This window comes from Nomascus leucogenys, unplaced genomic scaffold, assembly GCF_006542625.1.
Source record: "Nomascus leucogenys isolate Asia unplaced genomic scaffold, Asia_NLE_v1 Super-Scaffold_285, whole genome shotgun sequence".
In the NCBI taxonomy this organism is placed as follows: domain Eukaryota; kingdom Metazoa; phylum Chordata; class Mammalia; order Primates; family Hylobatidae; genus Nomascus; species Nomascus leucogenys.
In genome coordinates, this window is record NW_022095770.1 from 3,349,034 (window position 1) to 3,366,733 (window position 17,700).

At 47.9% G+C, this 17,700-nt stretch overlaps 1 protein-coding gene across 4 annotated transcripts; it reads left to right on the plus strand.

Moving 5' to 3' along the window:
• Positions 1 to 1,191: 1,191 nt before the first annotated feature.
• Positions 1,192 to 15,288, plus strand: GSDMB (gasdermin B). 4 transcript variants are annotated; one of them, XM_003278248.2, is made up of 11 exons: positions 1,192 to 1,306; positions 2,524 to 2,772; positions 7,415 to 7,586; positions 9,999 to 10,167; positions 10,881 to 10,965; positions 11,687 to 11,725; positions 12,895 to 12,921; positions 13,610 to 13,770; positions 13,896 to 14,034; positions 14,387 to 14,457; positions 14,919 to 15,288. In XM_003278248.2, exons 2-11 carry the CDS (start codon positions 2,538 to 2,540, stop codon positions 15,069 to 15,071), a joined length of 1,251 nt encoding a protein of 416 aa, XP_003278296.2. In that variant the 5' UTR covers positions 1,192 to 1,306; positions 2,524 to 2,537; the 3' UTR covers positions 15,072 to 15,288. The 4 variants fall into 4 exon arrangements, with proteins under 4 accessions (XP_003278296.2, XP_003278295.2, XP_003278294.2 ...); XM_003278247.2 differs by lacking the exon at positions 11,687 to 11,725; XM_003278246.2 differs by lacking the exon at positions 12,895 to 12,921 and having other exon boundaries at positions 2,533 to 2,772.
• The last annotated feature ends 2,412 nt before the right edge of the window (positions 15,289 to 17,700 follow it).

The following is a 17,700-nucleotide window of genomic DNA, read 5'->3' on the forward strand; positions in this document are numbered from 1 at the left end:
GCGCCATCTTGGCTCACTGCAACCTCCGCCTCCCAGGTTCAAGCAATTCTCATGCCTCAGCCTCCCGAGTAGCTGGGATTACAGATATGTGCCAAAACATCTGGCTAATTTTTTTTTTTTTGGTAGAGACAGGGTTTCACCATGTTGGTCAGGCTGGTCTTGAACTCCTGGCCTCAAGTGATCTGCCTGCCTCGGCCTCCGAAAGTGTTGGGATTACAGGCGTGAGCCACCACGCCTGGCCTGTCATCCCTTCAAATGTTCTTTCAGAACTGAGGCATGCAGAGGCCGGAAGACAGGCTGGGCTCACCCGGGTGGTTATCTCTCAGAGAGGACATGGGTGAGGTCAGAGGCCTCTCCCTGGAGAAGGAGGTAGGTGGAGAAGCCAGGTGGCATCCAGATAAGGAATACCAGCATCTCCTTGAGAGTGTACACAGGAGCACGGGATGGGGAGGGAAGCTGAGTGCTCCTTACAGGCCCACCCTGTTCCCTCCAGGTGTTAGCTGCTGTTGTCCTGGGTCTTCAGTGTTGACCATCGCATGGCATTTGGGCAGCTGGTTCTGCTGGGTTATGGTCCTCATATCCCTGGCACAGACACAGCCATTGCCTGCTGGCACTTGATACCTACTCATATTCCATTTCTCTATTCCAAACACACTGGATTGCATGGCCCAGGGCGCTGCGGTGTGCACCATTGTCTGGCCCACACTCACCTAGAATACATATCAGGATCTCCTACCCACTCCTTGGGTACAAGAAGAAGAAGGGGTTCTGGCCCTAATCTGCTTCCAGCTCAGTTATAAGGTGGCTTATCTGGCCGGCTGCAGTGGTGGCTCACGCCTGTGATCCCAGCACTTTGGGAGGCCGAGGCGGGCGGATCACGAGGTCAGGAGATCGAGACCATCGTGGCTAACACAGTGAAACCCTGTCTCTACTAAAAAATACAAAAAATTAGCTGGGCGTGGTGGCGGGCACCTGTAGTCCCAGGTACTTGGGAGGCTGAGGCAGGAGAATGGTGTGAACCCGGGAGGTGAAGCTTGCAGTGAGCCGAGATCGCGCCACTGTACTCTAGCCTGGGCGACAGAGTGAGACTCCGTCTCAAAAAAAAAAAAAAAAAAAAAAGGTGGCTTATCTAAAGGCTTGGGAGGTGGGGCACCCAACCCTACCCACCTGTCCAGGAAATTGCACCTGGATAACTTTCAATTTCATTATTTTAGCTTCCTGAGATTCAGAGGCCAGGAACTGTGCGGAGATCTGTGGGGATTCTCACAACTTCCATTTCTGGTGAACAGCTGAGGTCAGAGAGGAGGTGGGTACCACTTGAGATGGGCCTGTGGTTCCTTCCCGGGCACTGTCTTTCCAGACACCTAGAATTCCCGGGTTGGTAGTGAACTGAGAGTCAACCACCATGATGGGGGCAGAGACAGAGGAGGAAGCAGCGAGTGGATAAGTGCCTGGGCCGGGCAGAAGGGATATAGGGGAAGGTGGCCAAAGGTAGGATGGGGAAGTGGATCCCAGGAAGCTTTTGTTTCTTCTGAGGCCAATTTACCACCACCTCATTGGGAAATTGTTGGTAGGGAGGCACCCATCCAATTGCCTTAAAGAATACAGCAAGGCAGGGAGCCCAAGAATCAGAGCCAAGGGAAGAAAAGACCAGTTGAGGTTAGTAATGTGAAGTCTGGCAACCGTGCCCGTCATCCCTCCCTGGTTCCTCTGTTCATCAACGTTGGGGCTAGTCTGGCTGGGGCATGGTGGGCCTGCCTTTCCATCCCTCAGGCCCCTTGGAACAAGGGGGCAACTCTACTGTGGGAGATGTAGAAAATGGGTCTCACTTTCCCTATTTGGGGCAATAGCTGCTACTTTTTTCCTCCAGATGGGTTCCATGAGGGGCAGAGGAGAATCTGGGATCTGTGATGTTTAGCCCTCTTTACTGAGTTATGGCTGCCTCACGTTCTAGAAGTAAGGCAGGCAAATCATTCCAGGTACTGGTTGTCTTGGAACCTTTGGCTCTTCCTTGACCTCATGTCATGTGCGTCCGTGTGAAGAGAGTCCACGAAACGGGCTTTATGTGAGCAACAAGGCTGGGTGCAGGCAGGCTGAGTCCGAAAAAGGAGTCAGCAAAGGGTGGTGGGATTATCATTAGTTCTTATATGTTTGGGATAGGCTTACAAAGTACATTTTCAAGGGCGGAGAAATATTACAAAGTACCTTCTTAAGGGCCAGGGAGACTATTACAAAGTACCTTCTTAAGGGCGGGGGAGACTATATCGCATCAGTTAGGGTGGGGCAGGAACAAATCACAATGGTGGAAGTTGTGTTAAGGCTCATCAGTTAAGGCTATTTTCACTTCTTTTGTGGATCTTCAGTTGCTTCAGGCCATCTGGATGTATACATGCAGGTCACAAGGAATATGATGGCTTAGCTTGGGCTCAGAGGCCTGACACCTCAGGCTGCCAAATGTGAAAGGTTTAAATACTTGAACCAATTCCCTCCTCCCAAAAACTGAAATTGGCTTCTGTTTCTGAGTTGGTCCAGGTGCAATGTTCAGCGTATTTGAGGAAATCACAAGAATTGTAGTTAAGGAGATGGATGCTGGAGGGGATATGATTGCCGTTAGAAGCCTCGTTGATGCTGATAGATTCCGCTGCTTCCATCTGGTGGGGGAGAAGAGAACTTTCTTTGGATGCCGGCACTACACGACAGGCCTCACCCTGATGGACATTCTGGACACAGATGGGGACAAGAGGTTAGATGAACTGGATTCTGGGCTCCAAGGTCAGTATAAGGTAGATGACAGGTGGCCAGCCAGGAGGCCTTGACCATTTGTACTCCATCTCCTTCTCAATTCCCCATTGTTATCAACCAAATCAACCAATCAACAATGAAACTGTGGAATTTGTTTGTACACATCCACACACCTTAATTTAAGAAATGCACAGAAGAGCTGCATGGTGGGAGGAGAGTGGGAGAAGTGGAGATTTATTTCCATTGGAAACCATTCCTAAATTGTCTTATTTTCCATTTTTTTCCGTTGTAAAATAATCTGCTTTTAATTTAGCAGAGCTCTTCTCATGTGTTTATCATTTAAATGCATAAGTAAATGAGGGCAGTTTGCTTACTGGTTAAGAAAGGATGCAGGCTTTAGGGCTGGAAGCACCTGGTTTCAAAGCCTGGCTCTGCCTCTTATCAGCTGGGTGACCTTTGGACAAGTTGTTTTATTGCTCTAAGTTTCAGTTTCCTCCTGTGTCAACTCTAGAGGACTGTTGTAAGAATCAAATGAGGGACGGGTGCGGTGGCTCACTCCTGTAATCCCAGCACTTTAGGAGTCCGAGGTGGGCGGATCACGAGGTCAGGAGATCGAGACCATCCTGGCTAACACAGTGAAATCCCATCTCTACTTAAAAAAAAAAAAACGAAAAATCAGCCAGGCGTGGTGGCATGTGCCTGTAGTCCTGGCTACTCAGGAGGCTGAGGCAGGAGAATTGTTGAACCCGGGAGGCGCAAGTTGCAGTGAGCCGAGATCGTGCCACTGCACTCCAGCCTGGGAGACAGAGCAAGCCTCTGTCTCAAAAAAAAAAAAAAAAAAAAAAGAAAAAAAATCAAATGAGAACAAATTACGTGAATCATTTATCACAGTGCCTGCCACAAAAGGAGCACCCAATAAAAGTTATCTCCCATCATCCGGTGGTCGTGGTGGTGATTCTAATTATCCTTTCATGTTCCCTGGCTATCAAGACTGAAAGGGAAGTTGCTGATTAGCAGAAATCCCTAAGGTATTGAGGGACTTTATGGAAGAGTCAATTATTCCAACCCCCTGCCTCTGATCTCAGTTATTCCTGGGGTACTTGGGTTTCAGAAGCCCCAGGGTTAAGTGTTGAACTCTCACTTGGAGCCCACGCTGGAATATGGTGAGGAGTTCATTATATTTCATAATGTGAAAAAATATTTCATAATATGAAAAATGGCAAGGAGTTCATAGCTCAGACCTCTCTGATACAGTCCATTTCTTTTTATGAGGTCTCATGCCAAGAGATGGAAAAGAGCTCTAACAGCGCTGAGCAGTTTTAGAGTATTACAATGTGCCAGGAATGCTTTAAGTGACCAAGAGCAGTACCCAGATTACTTGGAGGTGGTGGACCTTTCCACAGCAGAGTTTCGTTAAGCAAGCAAGGGGCTTTTGGAGAAATTTCAGATTCGCATTTTTCAAAGACTGAGTCAATTCTCTCAAAAGTAAATTGTCGAGAGCCAATTTGCTAAAAGCCAGCTCTCAAAAAAAAAAAAAATCAGTTTGCCAAATGATCAATTCACTGAAAATGGAAAAATACTTCAACCCAGAACTAGGATGTTTTGCCACAATAATATTACTCCCCAGGGACAGGGCAAAGTGTAAGTCTGGAAAAAAAAATTGACTAAGTCAGTCAACTTCCTTTAAGGAAAAGCTCATCTGTGTGCATACAAAATTCGGAGGCAGAGGTGAAACCAAACTTAGAAAATCCTTACAATGATGGGAATTGGTAATTTGATTTTTAGCTTGGTCTGCTCCCTATTTAAATGGGTTATTTTGTAACTGTATAATGCTGATGGTGCAGTTAAAGTGTGCATAGGGCTGGGCACGGTGGCTCACGCCTGTATTCCCAGCACTTTGGGAGACCGAGGCAGGTGGATCACTTGAGGTCAGGAGTTCAAGTCCGGCCTGGCCAACATGGCGAAACCCCGTCTCTACTAAAAATACAAAAATTAAAAATTAGCTGGGCATGATGGCGCATGCCTGTAATCCCAGCACTTTGGGAGGCTGAGGCGGGCGGATCACTTGAGGTCAGGAGTTCGAGACCAGCCTGGCCAACATGGCAAAACCCTGTCTTTACTAAAAATATAAAAATTAGCTGGGCATGGTGTCGCATGCCTGTAATCCCAGCTGCTAGGAGGCTGAGGCAGGAGAATTGCTTGAACCTGGGAGGTGGAGGTTGCACAGTGAGCCATGATTATACCACTACACTCCAGCCTGGCCACAAAGCAAGACTCCGTCTCAAAAAGAAAAAAAAAAAAAGTGTGCATAGGGTTTTTTGTTTGTTATTAAAGTCCATAGGATTTTGTGTTTGTTATTAAAGTCCATACTTTATTCATATTAACTTTTTTTTTTTTTTTTTGAGATGGAGTGTTGCTCTGTTGCCCAGGCTGGAGAGCAGTGGTGTGATCTCGGCTCACTGCAACATCCACCTCTAGGTTCAAGTGGTTCTCCTGCCTCAGCCTCCCTAGCATCTGGGATTATAGGTGCCTGCCACCACACCTGGCAAATTTTTTGTATTTTTAGTAGAGACGAGGTTTCACTATGTTGGCCAGGCTGGTCTTGAACTCCTGACCTCAGGTGATCCGCCCGCCTTGGCCTCCCAAAGTGCTGGGATTACAGGCGTGAGCCACTGCGCCCAGCCCATGTTATCTTAGTTTTGACCTAGTGTCCTTTTTCTATTCCAGAATCCCATCCAGGATCCTACATTACATTTAGTTGTCATGTCTCCTTAGGCTCCTCTTAGCTGTGACAGTTTCTCACACTTTACCTGTTTGGGATAATCTTGGCAGTTTTGAGCAGTACTGGTCAGGGATACTGTAGAATGTCCCTCTGTTGGAATTTGGCTGATGTTTTTTCTCATGGTTAGACTGGGTTCTGGGTCTCGGGGAGGAAGACCACAGAGGTAAAGTACCATTCCTATTACATCACATCAGGGGTACGTACTATCAACATGACCTATCACTGTTGATGTTGACCTTGGTCACTTGGCTGAGGTAATGTTTGTCAGGTTTCTCTACCAGAAGTTACTCTTTTTCCTCTTCTTCATATAGTACTCTTTGTGCACATAGTTTTTATTTTTCTTTTTCTCTCTGATATTTTTCTTTTCTTTTACACTGCTCAAGAAGCAAATGGTCCCTAAGACATTAGTGTCTCATGTACACACAAATAGTGATCTCAGGCACTGTTTCTAATTCTGTTACATTTCCACTAGTTCCAAAATGGATTTGTCTTTGGAAATCCAGCCCTGCCTCCAAAACCTAGCAGTGGGAGCTCTCCCTCCCCTGTAGGTTCCCATCTGGGAGGTTGGAGACAAAGGCACACAGCCCCTTCAGCATGCCCACACATCCTCCACGAACCCCGGGGCGGCAACTGACTCCGAACCAAGGCCCTTATTAGTGCCTGATCAATCAGGGCAGAGTCCATGCATGTGGGTGACTTTCCAGGGTTGCCTCACTTCATACTTGTGTGGTTCATACGAACAACAGCGACAGAACTGCTTTTTTTAAATTTTTGGAGATGGAGTCTCGCTGTCGCCCAGGCTGGAGTGCAGTGGCTTGATCTTGGCTCACTGCAATCTTTGCCTCTGCCTCCCAGGTTCAAGCGATTCTCCTGCCTCAGCCTCCCAAGTAGCTGGAATTATAGGCACGTGCCACCACCCCCGACTAATTTGGTGCAGATGGGGTTTCACCATGTTGGCCAGGTTGGTCTTGAACTCCTGACCTCAAGTGATCTACCCGCCTCAGCCTCCCAAAGTGCTGGGATTACAGGCGTGAGCCACCCCACCGTGCTCACCCAGAGCTGCTTAATTTTTATTTCCCAATTGGCTGGGGCTCCTACTTCTTTAGCTTTACTTTTTTGTCTCGTTTCAGCCTACAAGACTGGCTTACAATTATTAAGCAGTTAGAATGTATGCCAGGCACTTGGTTAAGTGCTTAACTGCATCATTATATTTAATTTCTTCATTTCTTTTCTTTTCCTTTCCTTTTCTTTTTCTTATTTTGTTTTGTTTTGAGGCAGAGAGGCAGAGTCTCACTCTCTCCTCCAGGCTGGAGTGCAGTGGTGTGACGATCTCAGCTCACTACAACCTCCGCCTCCTGGGCTCAAGCGATTCTCGTGCCTCAGCCTCTCAAGTAGCTGTGATTACTGGCACACACCACCAGACCTGGCCAATTTTTGTATTTTTTAGTAGAGACGGAGTTTCACCATATTGGCCAGGCTGGTCTCGAACTCCTGACCTCAAGTGACCTGCCTGCCACAGCCTCCCAAAGTTCTGGGATTACAGGCATGAGCCACTGCGCCCGGCCTTAATTTCCCTAAATATAGGAAGTAGACATTAGTAATATTCTCCTACTATAGATGAAGAAAGAGATTCAAAGAGGTCAAGTGACTTACCCAAGGTCATGTGGTAAGAAGGTGGAGGAGTGGGCTCAAATCTGGGATCCTGTGACCCCAAGGTAACTGTGCTTCTGGTGAGAACAGCATTTCCTGGACAGCCACAGCTGGGTGCTCCCTCAGAAGGGAGGGGGATGGTGGCATGGAGCCCCGGATAGGGCTGCCCCAGGTAGGGTTTTTTGGAGAGAGATCTTTTGGGGATCCTCTCCAGAGTGACCTTTACCATTCTCTTTCCAGGTCAAAAGGCTGAGTTTCAAATTCTGGATAATGTAGACTCAAAGGGAGAGTTGATAGTGAGATTACCCAAAGAAATAACAATTTCAGGCAGCTTCCAGGGCTTCCACCGTCAGAAAATCAAGATATCTGAGAACCGGATATCCCAGCAGTATCTGGCTACCCTTGAGAACAGGTGAGGTTGGAGTTGGGCAGCAGGGAAAGGAGGGGAAGAAGCCCATCTTGGGCACCAAGGGATTCAAGGGTGGCAGACCGGCTCTTTTTAAAATTTATTTATTTTTATTTTTCTTTTCCCTGCTTTTCATGGGCTTTGTGGGGGACTGGCTCTCTAGGGCAGCCTCTCACTCTCTACTTCCAGGATTCCCATAGCCTTTACGCAAGCATGCCTTCCTCTGCTCTGCCTCCAGAAAGCCTTCTCATTCACCCAGGAGCAGCCTCCAGGAAGACTTCTGATGCCCCCAGTTCACTCATATCCCTGCTGTCCCCCAGTTTGGTTAATTCCTCTGACTTGGACAAACCTGGTTGGTTTTTTTTTGTTTTTTGTTTTGTTTTGTTTTTTTTGAGACGGAGTCTCGCCCTGTCGGCCAGGCTAGAGTGCAATGGCACGATCTCGGCTCACTGCAACCTCCGCCTCCAAACCTGGTGGTTTAAGAGGCACTCTCCTTTGCTCTCCTCTGCTCTCCTGCACTGAGCTGCCCACATCAGTATTTTGTGCTTGTTTCCCTCTGCCTTGTGGGCAAGCCAGTGGCCTCCATGTTCGTCTTTCCCACTGGACTGGAAGCAACTTGTGACAAGGGACTGACTTTACTAACCTCTCTGTATTCACCCCAAGAACACAGTAGGTACTGAGTGAAAGAGAGCTGAAGTGAAGCAGAAGGAAAGCAAAGAACCCCTTGGAGGACGTTTCCTGCACGGAGTGCAGCCACCCCACCCCAGCAGGATGGCACCAATCCAATGCCACAGAGGTTCTGGTAGCTGGTGGGCAGGTGCTTCCAATTCAAGAGGGCATCACTAGCCATCCCCTCAGCAATAGTTCTGTTGTTGTTTTCCTCAGCTGGGATTGTTGGAGATTGAAGAGTAGCTCAGGGGAAGGTGACCCACAATTTTCCTGGCCTTGCTCTCCTTGAGTGGAGCGGGTACCTTTTTTCTTTTCCTTTTCTTTCTTTTTTTTTTTTTTTTTGAGACGGAGTTTCACTTTTGTTGCCCAGGCTGGAGTGCAATGGCACATTCTTGGCTCACTGCAACCTCTGCCTCCTGGATTCAACAGATTCTTCTGCCTCAACCTCTTGAGGAGCTGGGACTACAGGTGCCCGCCACAACGCCTAGCTAATTTTTGTATTTGTAGGAGAGACAGGGTTTCATTCACCATGTTGGCCAGGGTTTTTTGGAGAGAGATCTGGTCTCGAACTCCTGACCTCAGGTGGTCCACCTGCCTTGGCCTCCCAAAGTGCTGGGATTACAGGTGTGAGCCACCATGCCCAGGCCACCCTTTTTTATTAATAAATTAAAAACAAAGGCTTACAATAAAATTTTACTGGTCCTTTGAATTACCCCTCCCTACCACAGTATTGCTGGGGAGAGGCCTTCAGAATTGTTCTAAGAGAGCTCAGTGTTTTCTATTATAGAATGCTTGTTTGTCAGGTGGGTGAGGGTATTGGTATCTATATGTGGGGTGGGGCACTGGATAGGTAGGAGAAAGTCATCGGAGGCAGGGACCCATGTCTTCCTTGGGGGCCTTTTGATTGCAAATAGAAACTCCATCAGACTGTTTTAGGTCTCAACATGAGTTTCCCCCAGCGGGAATGGAATCAGATGCTTCATGAGCCTAAGGGCAGGTGATGCAGCTGGCTCCAGGGACCAGCGCAAAGAGCTGGAGCCCCTTGTCAGAGAATAGGGTGTCTTGGGCTTCACAGATGCCTATCTCAGTGTCATGGGAAGGGCACTCTCTTTGGACTTACATTGACCAGGGTTTGAATCCCAGCTCTACACTTACTAGCTGTGTGACCTTGGACCATTCACAACCTGTCACTAAGCCTCAGTATCTTTACGTGGAAAGTGGGTGTAATTCTGCCTACCATCATAGGATTGTGAAGGTTAAATGGAAAAGCGTGTCTCACAGCTGGCACATTGCAATCTTCCATAAATGCTAGTGAATTCTTGCCCCACGTTGTTTTTATTTATTTATTTTGAGGTGGAGTCTTGCTCTGTTGCCCAGGCTGGAGTGCAATGGTGCAGTCTTGGCTGACTGCAACCTCCGCCTCCCGGGTTCAAGTCATTCTCCTGTCTCAGCCTCCTGAGTAGCTGGGATTACAGATGTATGCCTGGTGATCCACTCACCTCAGCCTCCCAAAATGCTGGGATTACAGGTGATAGCCACCGTACCTGGCCTCTCGCCCTACTTTGTACCCCACCCCTACCTCCACCCCGAGGTGGGTAAAGTGAACTGTGATGGGGTGCTGTGTTCCTTGGTTTTCCAGTCTCAGAAGCGATTAATCTTAAATAGGAGCTGGCTCATGGAGAGGGAGAAGAGTCAGTGGGAGGTAAGGCCCTGAGATCCTCAACTCTCATCTCTCTCCACTCTCTCCAGGAAGCTGAAGAGGGAACTACCCTTTTCATTCCGATCAATTAATATGAGAGAAAACCTGTATCTGGTGACAGAAACTCTGGAGACAGTAAAGGAGGAAACCCTGAAAAGCGACCGGCAATATAAATTTTGGAGCCAGATCTCTCAGGGCCATCTCAGCTATAAACACAAGGTTAGGATCCTGGGAGGCAGGGACTGTGGAGGCCAGTGTTGGCCCATACCCCGCAGGTCAAGGCGATGCCAGCCTTAGACTCTTCCTTCACACCTCTCCGAGCAGCCCTGCTGCTCTTGGCCACCTTGCCCCAAGAAAGGTTGGGTGGCATTGCCCAGTCCCTCCCTTGTTACTCTCTAGCAGTGCCCTCTTTGCATTTGCATTTCTTTCTTTCTTTTTTAAATAGAGATGAGGTCTTGCTATGTTGTCCAGGCTGGTCTCAAACTCCTGGGCTCAAGCAATCCACCCACCTTGTCCTCCCAAAGTGCTGGGATTACAGGTGTGAGCCACGCGCCCAGCCTTCATTTTCTTTGTACGTTTCCCATGGTTCATCATCACACAGGTGTATTTTTGCTTGTTTATTGTCTGTCTCCTTTCTAGGAGGTAGGAGGACAGGAGCCACGGTGCCTAGAACAAAGCAGCTCCTCAGTAAACATTTGTTGAATGAACAGTGGCAACAAGATGAGTTTTGGCATCAGACGTGGGTTCAAATTTCAGCTCTGCCACTGTTTTTAGCTGTGAGACTGGCTCACCTGCTGACCTCTCAGAGCCTCAGTTTTCTTGTCTATAAAATGGGGATACAAATGACTGCCTCACAGGATTGTTTGGGAGATCAGGCAAGATAATGATGTAAAAACACCTGGGGATCCGTCAATGTGAGCTCCTTTTTCTAGGGCCAAAGGGAAGTGACCATCCCCCCAAATCGGGTCCTGAGCTATCGAGTAAAGCAGCTTGTCTTCCCCAACAAGGAGATGATGAGTAAGCAAAGGCTGATGGAAAACAGGATGGGGGGCCCTAAACACACCAGTGAGGTGGGGGGTGGGATTCAACCAGGCTCTGTCAGCCTAGGGTGGGTGGCTGGTGAGCTTGGAGGTTGGGGAAGGGTCCAGGGAAAAGGGTGGGTTCAGCACTAGGAAGGACTGAGGCTCCATGCTCTGACCTGGGGACCTGGACCCGCTGACCCAGGACTTGCCTGAACATGACATAAGAGTCGTTAACTCCTCTCCCAGTCTCCAAATAGAATAATTGTCTTTTTTGGCTGGGCGTGGTGGCTCATGCCTGTAATCCCAGCACTTTGGGAGGCCAAGGTGGGCAGATCACCTGAGATCAGGAGTTCGAGACCAGCCTAGCCAACATGGTGAAACCCTGTCTCTACTAAAAATATAAACATTAGCCGGGTGTGGTGGTGTGTGCCTGTAATCCCAGCTACTTGGGAGGCTGAGGCAGGAGAATTGCTTGAATCTGGGAAGCGGAGGTTGCAGTGAGCCGAGATCTTACCATTGCACTCCAGCCTAGGCAACAAGAGCAAAACTCCATCTCAAAAAAAAAAAAAAAAAAAAAAAGAACAGTTGTCTTTTTTTTTTTTTTTTGATTGGAGGCTGGTATAGGGATTGAGAGGGACTGGAGAAAGGGAACTTACAGAGTGAGAACTGGTCTCTCCAATAACTTGTTTTTTCCTCCCTTTTTGGTGCTGGTTTAGATATTCATTTCAGGGGCAAAACAAAATCCTTTCCAGAAGGTGAGTGAGCTGCTGGGCTTCCTGTTCGTCATTTCAGAATGGGCAAAGACACTATTTTTAAAAATGGAATTATAGAGTGGTTAGGTCCAAGGATGTGGTAAGACGCACCCACAGCGGGGAACCATGGCAAACGCAGGAGAAAAATTAGCCTGTTGAAGAGTCTGGATTGTACATTGGACTAGGGTTTCCAGGCTGCTCCTAGGACAACTTTATGCTGGCAGTCAGCAGGATCCTGAGCTTACAGCCCTCCCTGAAGGCTTGTTGACCTAGGAAGCACAATTAAATGACTTGGCCAGTTCCAGCATGACAGCACTGGCTGTGAAAAGGATCCTGGACTGGAGTCAGGCAGTCTCAGGGTCTAGTCCCACCCTGCCACTCACTAGCTCTACAGCCTCCTAAGTCACAGTTTTCCTGACTTTATTTTAATTTAATTTAATTTTTTGAGACGGAGTCTTGCTCTGTCGCCCAGGCTGGAGTGCAGTGGTGTGATCTCGGCTCACTGCAACCTCTACCTCCTGGGTTCAAGTGATTCTCCTGCCTCAGCCTCCCAAGTAGCTGGGAATACAGGTGCCCACCACCACGCCAAGCAAAGTTTGTTTTTTTTTTTTGTATTTTTAGTAGAGACACGGTTTCACTATATGTTGGCAGGCTGCTCTCAAACTCCTGACCTCAAGTGATCCACCCACTGCAGCCTCCCAAAGTGTTGGGATTACAGGCGTCAGCCACCGTGCCCAGCCTTTCCTGACTTCAAAATAAGGGAGTGAGACTAGAAGGTCCCTGTGATTCTGAATTATGTGGCTTCCTCTGGAATTTCTAGGTTTTCCCCTTGATCCCAGCAGGGTTGTACTGCCTAAGAGAGCTTGGAAAGGGATAGAGAAGTCTGACCCAAATTTGTGGAGCGATTGAGTGTATGCTGCCCCCTTTCTGGGCCTTGGCTTCCTCCTCAATCGTCTAGGCACAGTCCTATGACTGCCTGTTTTTGAGGATGTGGGAAGGGTCTGCAAGTACAGTGCTTTCCCATTGACACACACTGATGAGGATGCAGGCTCCCTGGCACCAGCAGTGAGGGCTTAGATTGCAAGAGTAAAAACTTCCATCACTGGAAGAGAAGTCTGCAGGGGACTGGAGGTGATCTGAAGATTCTGAAATAACTCTTCCTCTCTCTGCAGAGAAGGATGGTGCTTCATCCTGTTTAGGTAAGGGTGATAGACAAGTGTGTTCAGGGTGGCTGCACCAACCCACCCTGAGTCCATGTGACTCAAGACTGCTGCTCAGATGGGGTCAGCTGAGTGGGCAGGAAGGTGGGGGCACTGCCTAGCAGGTTTCAACTTTAGTCTGGAGGCTGCATGTGTCTCCTCTAAACACAGTGGTTCTCATTGGTTATACCCTGAAATCACACCAGGAAACTTTAAAACTAGTGACAACTGAGTCCCGTCTCCAGAAACTCTGACTTAATTGTGGGGGTGTGGCCTGGACATCAGGATTTGTAATAACTCCTCAGGTGATTCTCATGTAGTCAAGGTTGAGAACCACTGCTTTAACTTTCTCCAAATCCCAATTACTTCTAGTGTGGCCCGAGGACTGCACTTTGAATGGCAAGGGCCAAATAACCAAGTTTTTGTTTTTTTCCAGGAGGTGAAGAAGAATTTGGGGTTGGGACTAGACCTGGGGTGAGCCGGGGAGATGGGAGATGGAAGTGGGGTCAGTGGGAGGCAATGATGGTAGGTATCTTGGAAGAAGGATGCTTAATTTTAACACGGAAAGACTGGAAGAAGGGAAGATACAAAGAGGTGGTCTCCAGAAGACAGTCAGACAAATAACAGAGCCTTAGAAATAAAGCCTTTTGGGCTGGGTGGCCCAGGTTCTCAATTGCTGCCTCTATAGGAAAGTCTTTGAGTTCGGAGGATTCCAGAAACACGAAGGAGAAGTTGGAGGACATGGAGAGCGTCCTCCAGGATCTGACGGAGGAGAAGAGAAAAGATGTGCTAAACTCCCTCACTAAGTGCCTCGGCAAGGAGGAGATTCGGCAGGATCTAGAGCAAAGAGTAAGGGACCCTAAGAAGGCCTTGGGGCAGAGAGAGAGAGGAGCCAGAGGGGATGGCAGTTGGCACAATGAGGATAATCTGCTATGGTGAGACTGCTGCTCATCTCCCACACCTCCTGGCCCTAGGTATCTGAGGTCCTGATTTCCGGGGAGCTGCACATGGAGGACCCAGACAAGCCTCTCCTAAGCAGCCTTTTTAATGCTGCTGGGGTCTTGGTAGAAGCACGTGCAAAAGCCATTCTGGACTTCCTGGATGCCCTGCTAGGTGAGGAAGGGTCTCGCTGTAGGCTGGGGTGGAGGAAGTGTGAGCAGAGAGGCCTGTGGGGAGTCACATCTTGGGAGGAGGGGCTGCACGTTGCCCTTCACAGTTTGTGGGGGGCACCCCTTCATGTCTTCCTCAGGCCAGGCATTGAGGGGCTGGTTCCTCGTCTGTGACTCCTGCAGGCCAAGAGGGAAGCAGGAGTCACAGCAGAGGCCCATTTGGAGTAACTCTCATCTAGCACTCCCAGGGGCTCTCTGGAACCTTTTGATGACGCATGTTCTGGGTGTGATCAGCCACTGAGGCCCTGTCTCACCATGTATCTCTCCTTTTTACCACTCTCTTTCTTTGCCCCCAGAGCTGTCTGAAGAGCAGCAGCTTGTGGCTGAGGCCCTGGAGAAGGGGACCCTTCCTCTGTTGAAGGACCAGGTGAGACAGCCTAGGCTGAGGACCATGGTCATAGTGGAAGGGAATGCCCATATTCTCAAGGGACCCAGAAGTCCCAGGGTACAGCCCCTTCTTATTCCATAGTCTTCTGCCGGCTCACATCCATGCAGCTGGTTTGTGACAATTCCCTGGACAGAGAGTTGCCAGGACAATTTGTGGTGGGTTCTTTAGGCTCTGTTTTTTATCTATGGGCAAGAGAGGGCTGCAAATTGGTTAGTCCCAGGACAGCAGCTGGTGTGATCTTGAGTTCCCATGCAGATTGACTAGTTGAGCCTGCCACTATGTTGAGAGAGTATGAAGCTCTCTGGGCCCTGCAGGAAAGAGTGCCATGATGGATTATTACGTCTGCCTCTCGGCTCAGCAATAAGGAGTGTGGCCAACTATTTGCCATTTCTGGTATATCGTTGTTCCTGGCTCTTACAATCTGGTGGGTTTCCTTCCAGGTGAAACCTATCGTGGAGCAGAACTGGGATGAGCTGGCCAGCAGTCCTCATGACATGGACTATGACCCTGAGGCACGAATTCTCTGTGCGCTGTATGTTGTTGTCTCTATCCTGCTGGAGCTGGCTGAGGGGCCGACCTCTGTCTCTTCCTAACTACAAAAGCCCTTTCTCCCCACAAGCCTCTGGGTTCTGCCTTCACCAGTCTGTCCTCACTGCCATCGCCACTACCATCCTGTCACCAGTGGGACCTCTTTAAAACGAGCAGCCAACCATTCTTTGATGTATCCAGTTCGCTCCATGTTAACATCCAAAACCAGCCTGGATTTCATGCATGGACTTCTGATTAAAAGTGGCAGGTTGTGCATGTTAATTTTGTCTTTTGAAGCCTCACTAAATGACAGTAAAGCAATAGAAAGCTTTGTATAAACCTACAAGGATAAAAAGAATGCAGCAGCAGATAAGAAACTTTAATACATCTTTGGAAGCTAGAAAGCAATGAAAGGAGTGCAGGCTGGGAGGTGTGGGACTGAGGGGTAGACAGGAGATTGCTGTTTTTATCATCAACCTTTTATTTATTTATTTACTTATTTATTTATTTTTGAAACAGAGTTTTGCTCTTGTTGCCTAGGCTGGAGTGCAATGGCGTGATCTCGGCTCACTGCAACCTCTGCCCCCTGGGTTCAAGCGATTCTCCTGCCTCAGTCTCCAGAATAGCTGGGATTACAGGTGCCTGCCACCATGCCCGGCTAATTTTTGTATTTTTAGTAGAGATGGGGTTTCACCCTCGTTGGCCAGGCTGGTCTCGAACTCCTGAGCTCCAGTGATCCACCCCCATCGGGCTCCCAAAGTACTGGGATTACAGCCGTGAGCCACTGCGCCTGGCCAGCCTTTTAGTTCTATTTGATATTTTTAAAGAAACTATAATTAAAAGTTAAAGAAATGTATGCTTGTTATAAACCATTCAAACATTTCCCAAATATAAATTAGCAGGTGAAGTTACTCTGTGACCTACCCTTTCTTTCTAGAGACCCAGAGAGGTAAGTGAAATATTAGAACATTAAAGTAATTTTGCCCCAGGTGAGAGGGATTGATATTTGCAAATCCAGGCAAACTAAGTTTGGGTTTGGCTAGCCTCCTGGACTGATGGCTCCAGAAGCCAAGGCCAAGGGCCTATCCACGTTTGGGAGTCTAGTAAAAGGAAACCTGCCCTACCATATTAGACTAATCTCAAAGGCTACGCTGTAAGGGTTAGGGTGAATCAGCAGTAAACTGAATGTTCTTACTCCACCCCCAGGGGACTACAGGGAAGACTCTCTTGGTACTGAGTGAGGAAGAGGTTAGCGAAAGGAAAGGAAAAAAAATTCTGAGAAAACCACAGACCAGTCTTTTCTCAGAACTTAGCCTGCATTTATATCCTCTGAGAATTCCAGAGAATTTCAAATTGTGAACTTGGTTTTTGGGGGTCTTGGATTGAATATACCCCCAGATGCCTGTCAGAACCAAACACGAATTATCTCTGGAGGAAGTAATCTTCCACAAATATATATATATATTTGAGACAGAGTCATGCTCTGTCACCCAGGTTGGAGTGCAGTGGAGCAATCACAGCTCACTCAGCCTCCATTTCCCAGGCTCAAGCGATCCTCCCACCTCAGCCTCTTGAGTAGCTGGGACTACAGGTGTGCACCACCATGCCTGGCTAATTTTTAAATTTTTTTTGTAGAGATGGCGTCTCCCTGTATTGCCCAGGCTGGTCTTGAATTTCTGGGTTCAAGCGATCCTTCTGCCTTGGCCTCCCAAAGTGTTGGGATTACAGATGTGAGTCACTGTGCTTGGTTAGCTAAGGCACATATGTTTTCCTTTTGAGAGATGCGGTGTTGCTCTGTTGCCCAGGCTAGAGTGCAGTGGTGCAGTCATGGCTCACTGCAGCCTCTACCTCCTGGGCTCAAGTGATCCTCCCATCTCAGCCCCCTGAGTAGCTGGGACCACAGGTACACACCACCATGCCCCATCTAATTTTTTATTTTTATTTTTTGTAGAGATGGGGTCTCACTATGTTGCCAGGGCCTCACTATGTTGCCAGGGCTGGTGTTGAACTCTTAGGCTCAAGTGATCCTCCCTCCTCAGCCTCCCGAAGTATTGGAATTATAGGAGTGAGCCACTATGCCAGCCTAAGGCACACACTGTCAAGTAACTCAAAAGTCAAGGGAGAAATCCTAATGGAAGTTATAAGATTTTTTTTTCTACTTAACGATAATAAAAATATACATACCAAACTTGTGGAATTAAGCTAAAGTCGTTTGTTTTTAGAGAAAATATATGTATCACCTTGTTTGTTTTAGAAAAGAAAAAAAGCTAAAAAAATCAAAAAGCTAAGTATTCATGTCAAAAAGCTACCAAAGAAAAGTCCAAAACAAACCCCACAGCAAGCTGCTCCCTTCCCCTCCAAAAAAGCCCCAGCAAAATAAATCCAGGAAAAACAGAAGAAAAAGCACACAAATTGATAAAATAAGAAACAAAAACGTTAAGAGGATCAATAAAGACAGACATTGGACCTTTAAAATGACTCACAAATCTCTGACAAGAGTGATATTTAATTTAATTTATTTATTTATTTTTGTTTTTGAGATGGAGTCTCACTCTGTCTCCCAGGCTGGAGTGCAGTGGTGCGATCTTGGCTCACTGCAACCTTCACTGCCTGGATTCAAACAATTCTCTCGCCTCAGCCTCTTGAGTAGCTGGGACTACAGGTGCACACCAACACACCTGGTTAATTTTTGTA

Excerpts from the sequence above, each read along its gene's own strand:
- GSDMB (XM_003278248.2), top strand. The coding sequence starts at position 2,538 with ATGTTCAGCGTATTTGAGGAAATCACAAGAATTGTAGTTAAGGAGATG. Across the intron at positions 7,587-9,998 it reads CTGGCTACCCTTGAGAACAG|GAAGCTGAAGAGGGAACTAC; the intron begins GTGAGGTTGGAG and ends CACTCTCTCCAG. Across the intron at positions 13,771-13,895 it reads GGCAGGATCTAGAGCAAAGA|GTATCTGAGGTCCTGATTTC; the intron begins GTAAGGGACCCT and ends TCCTGGCCCTAG.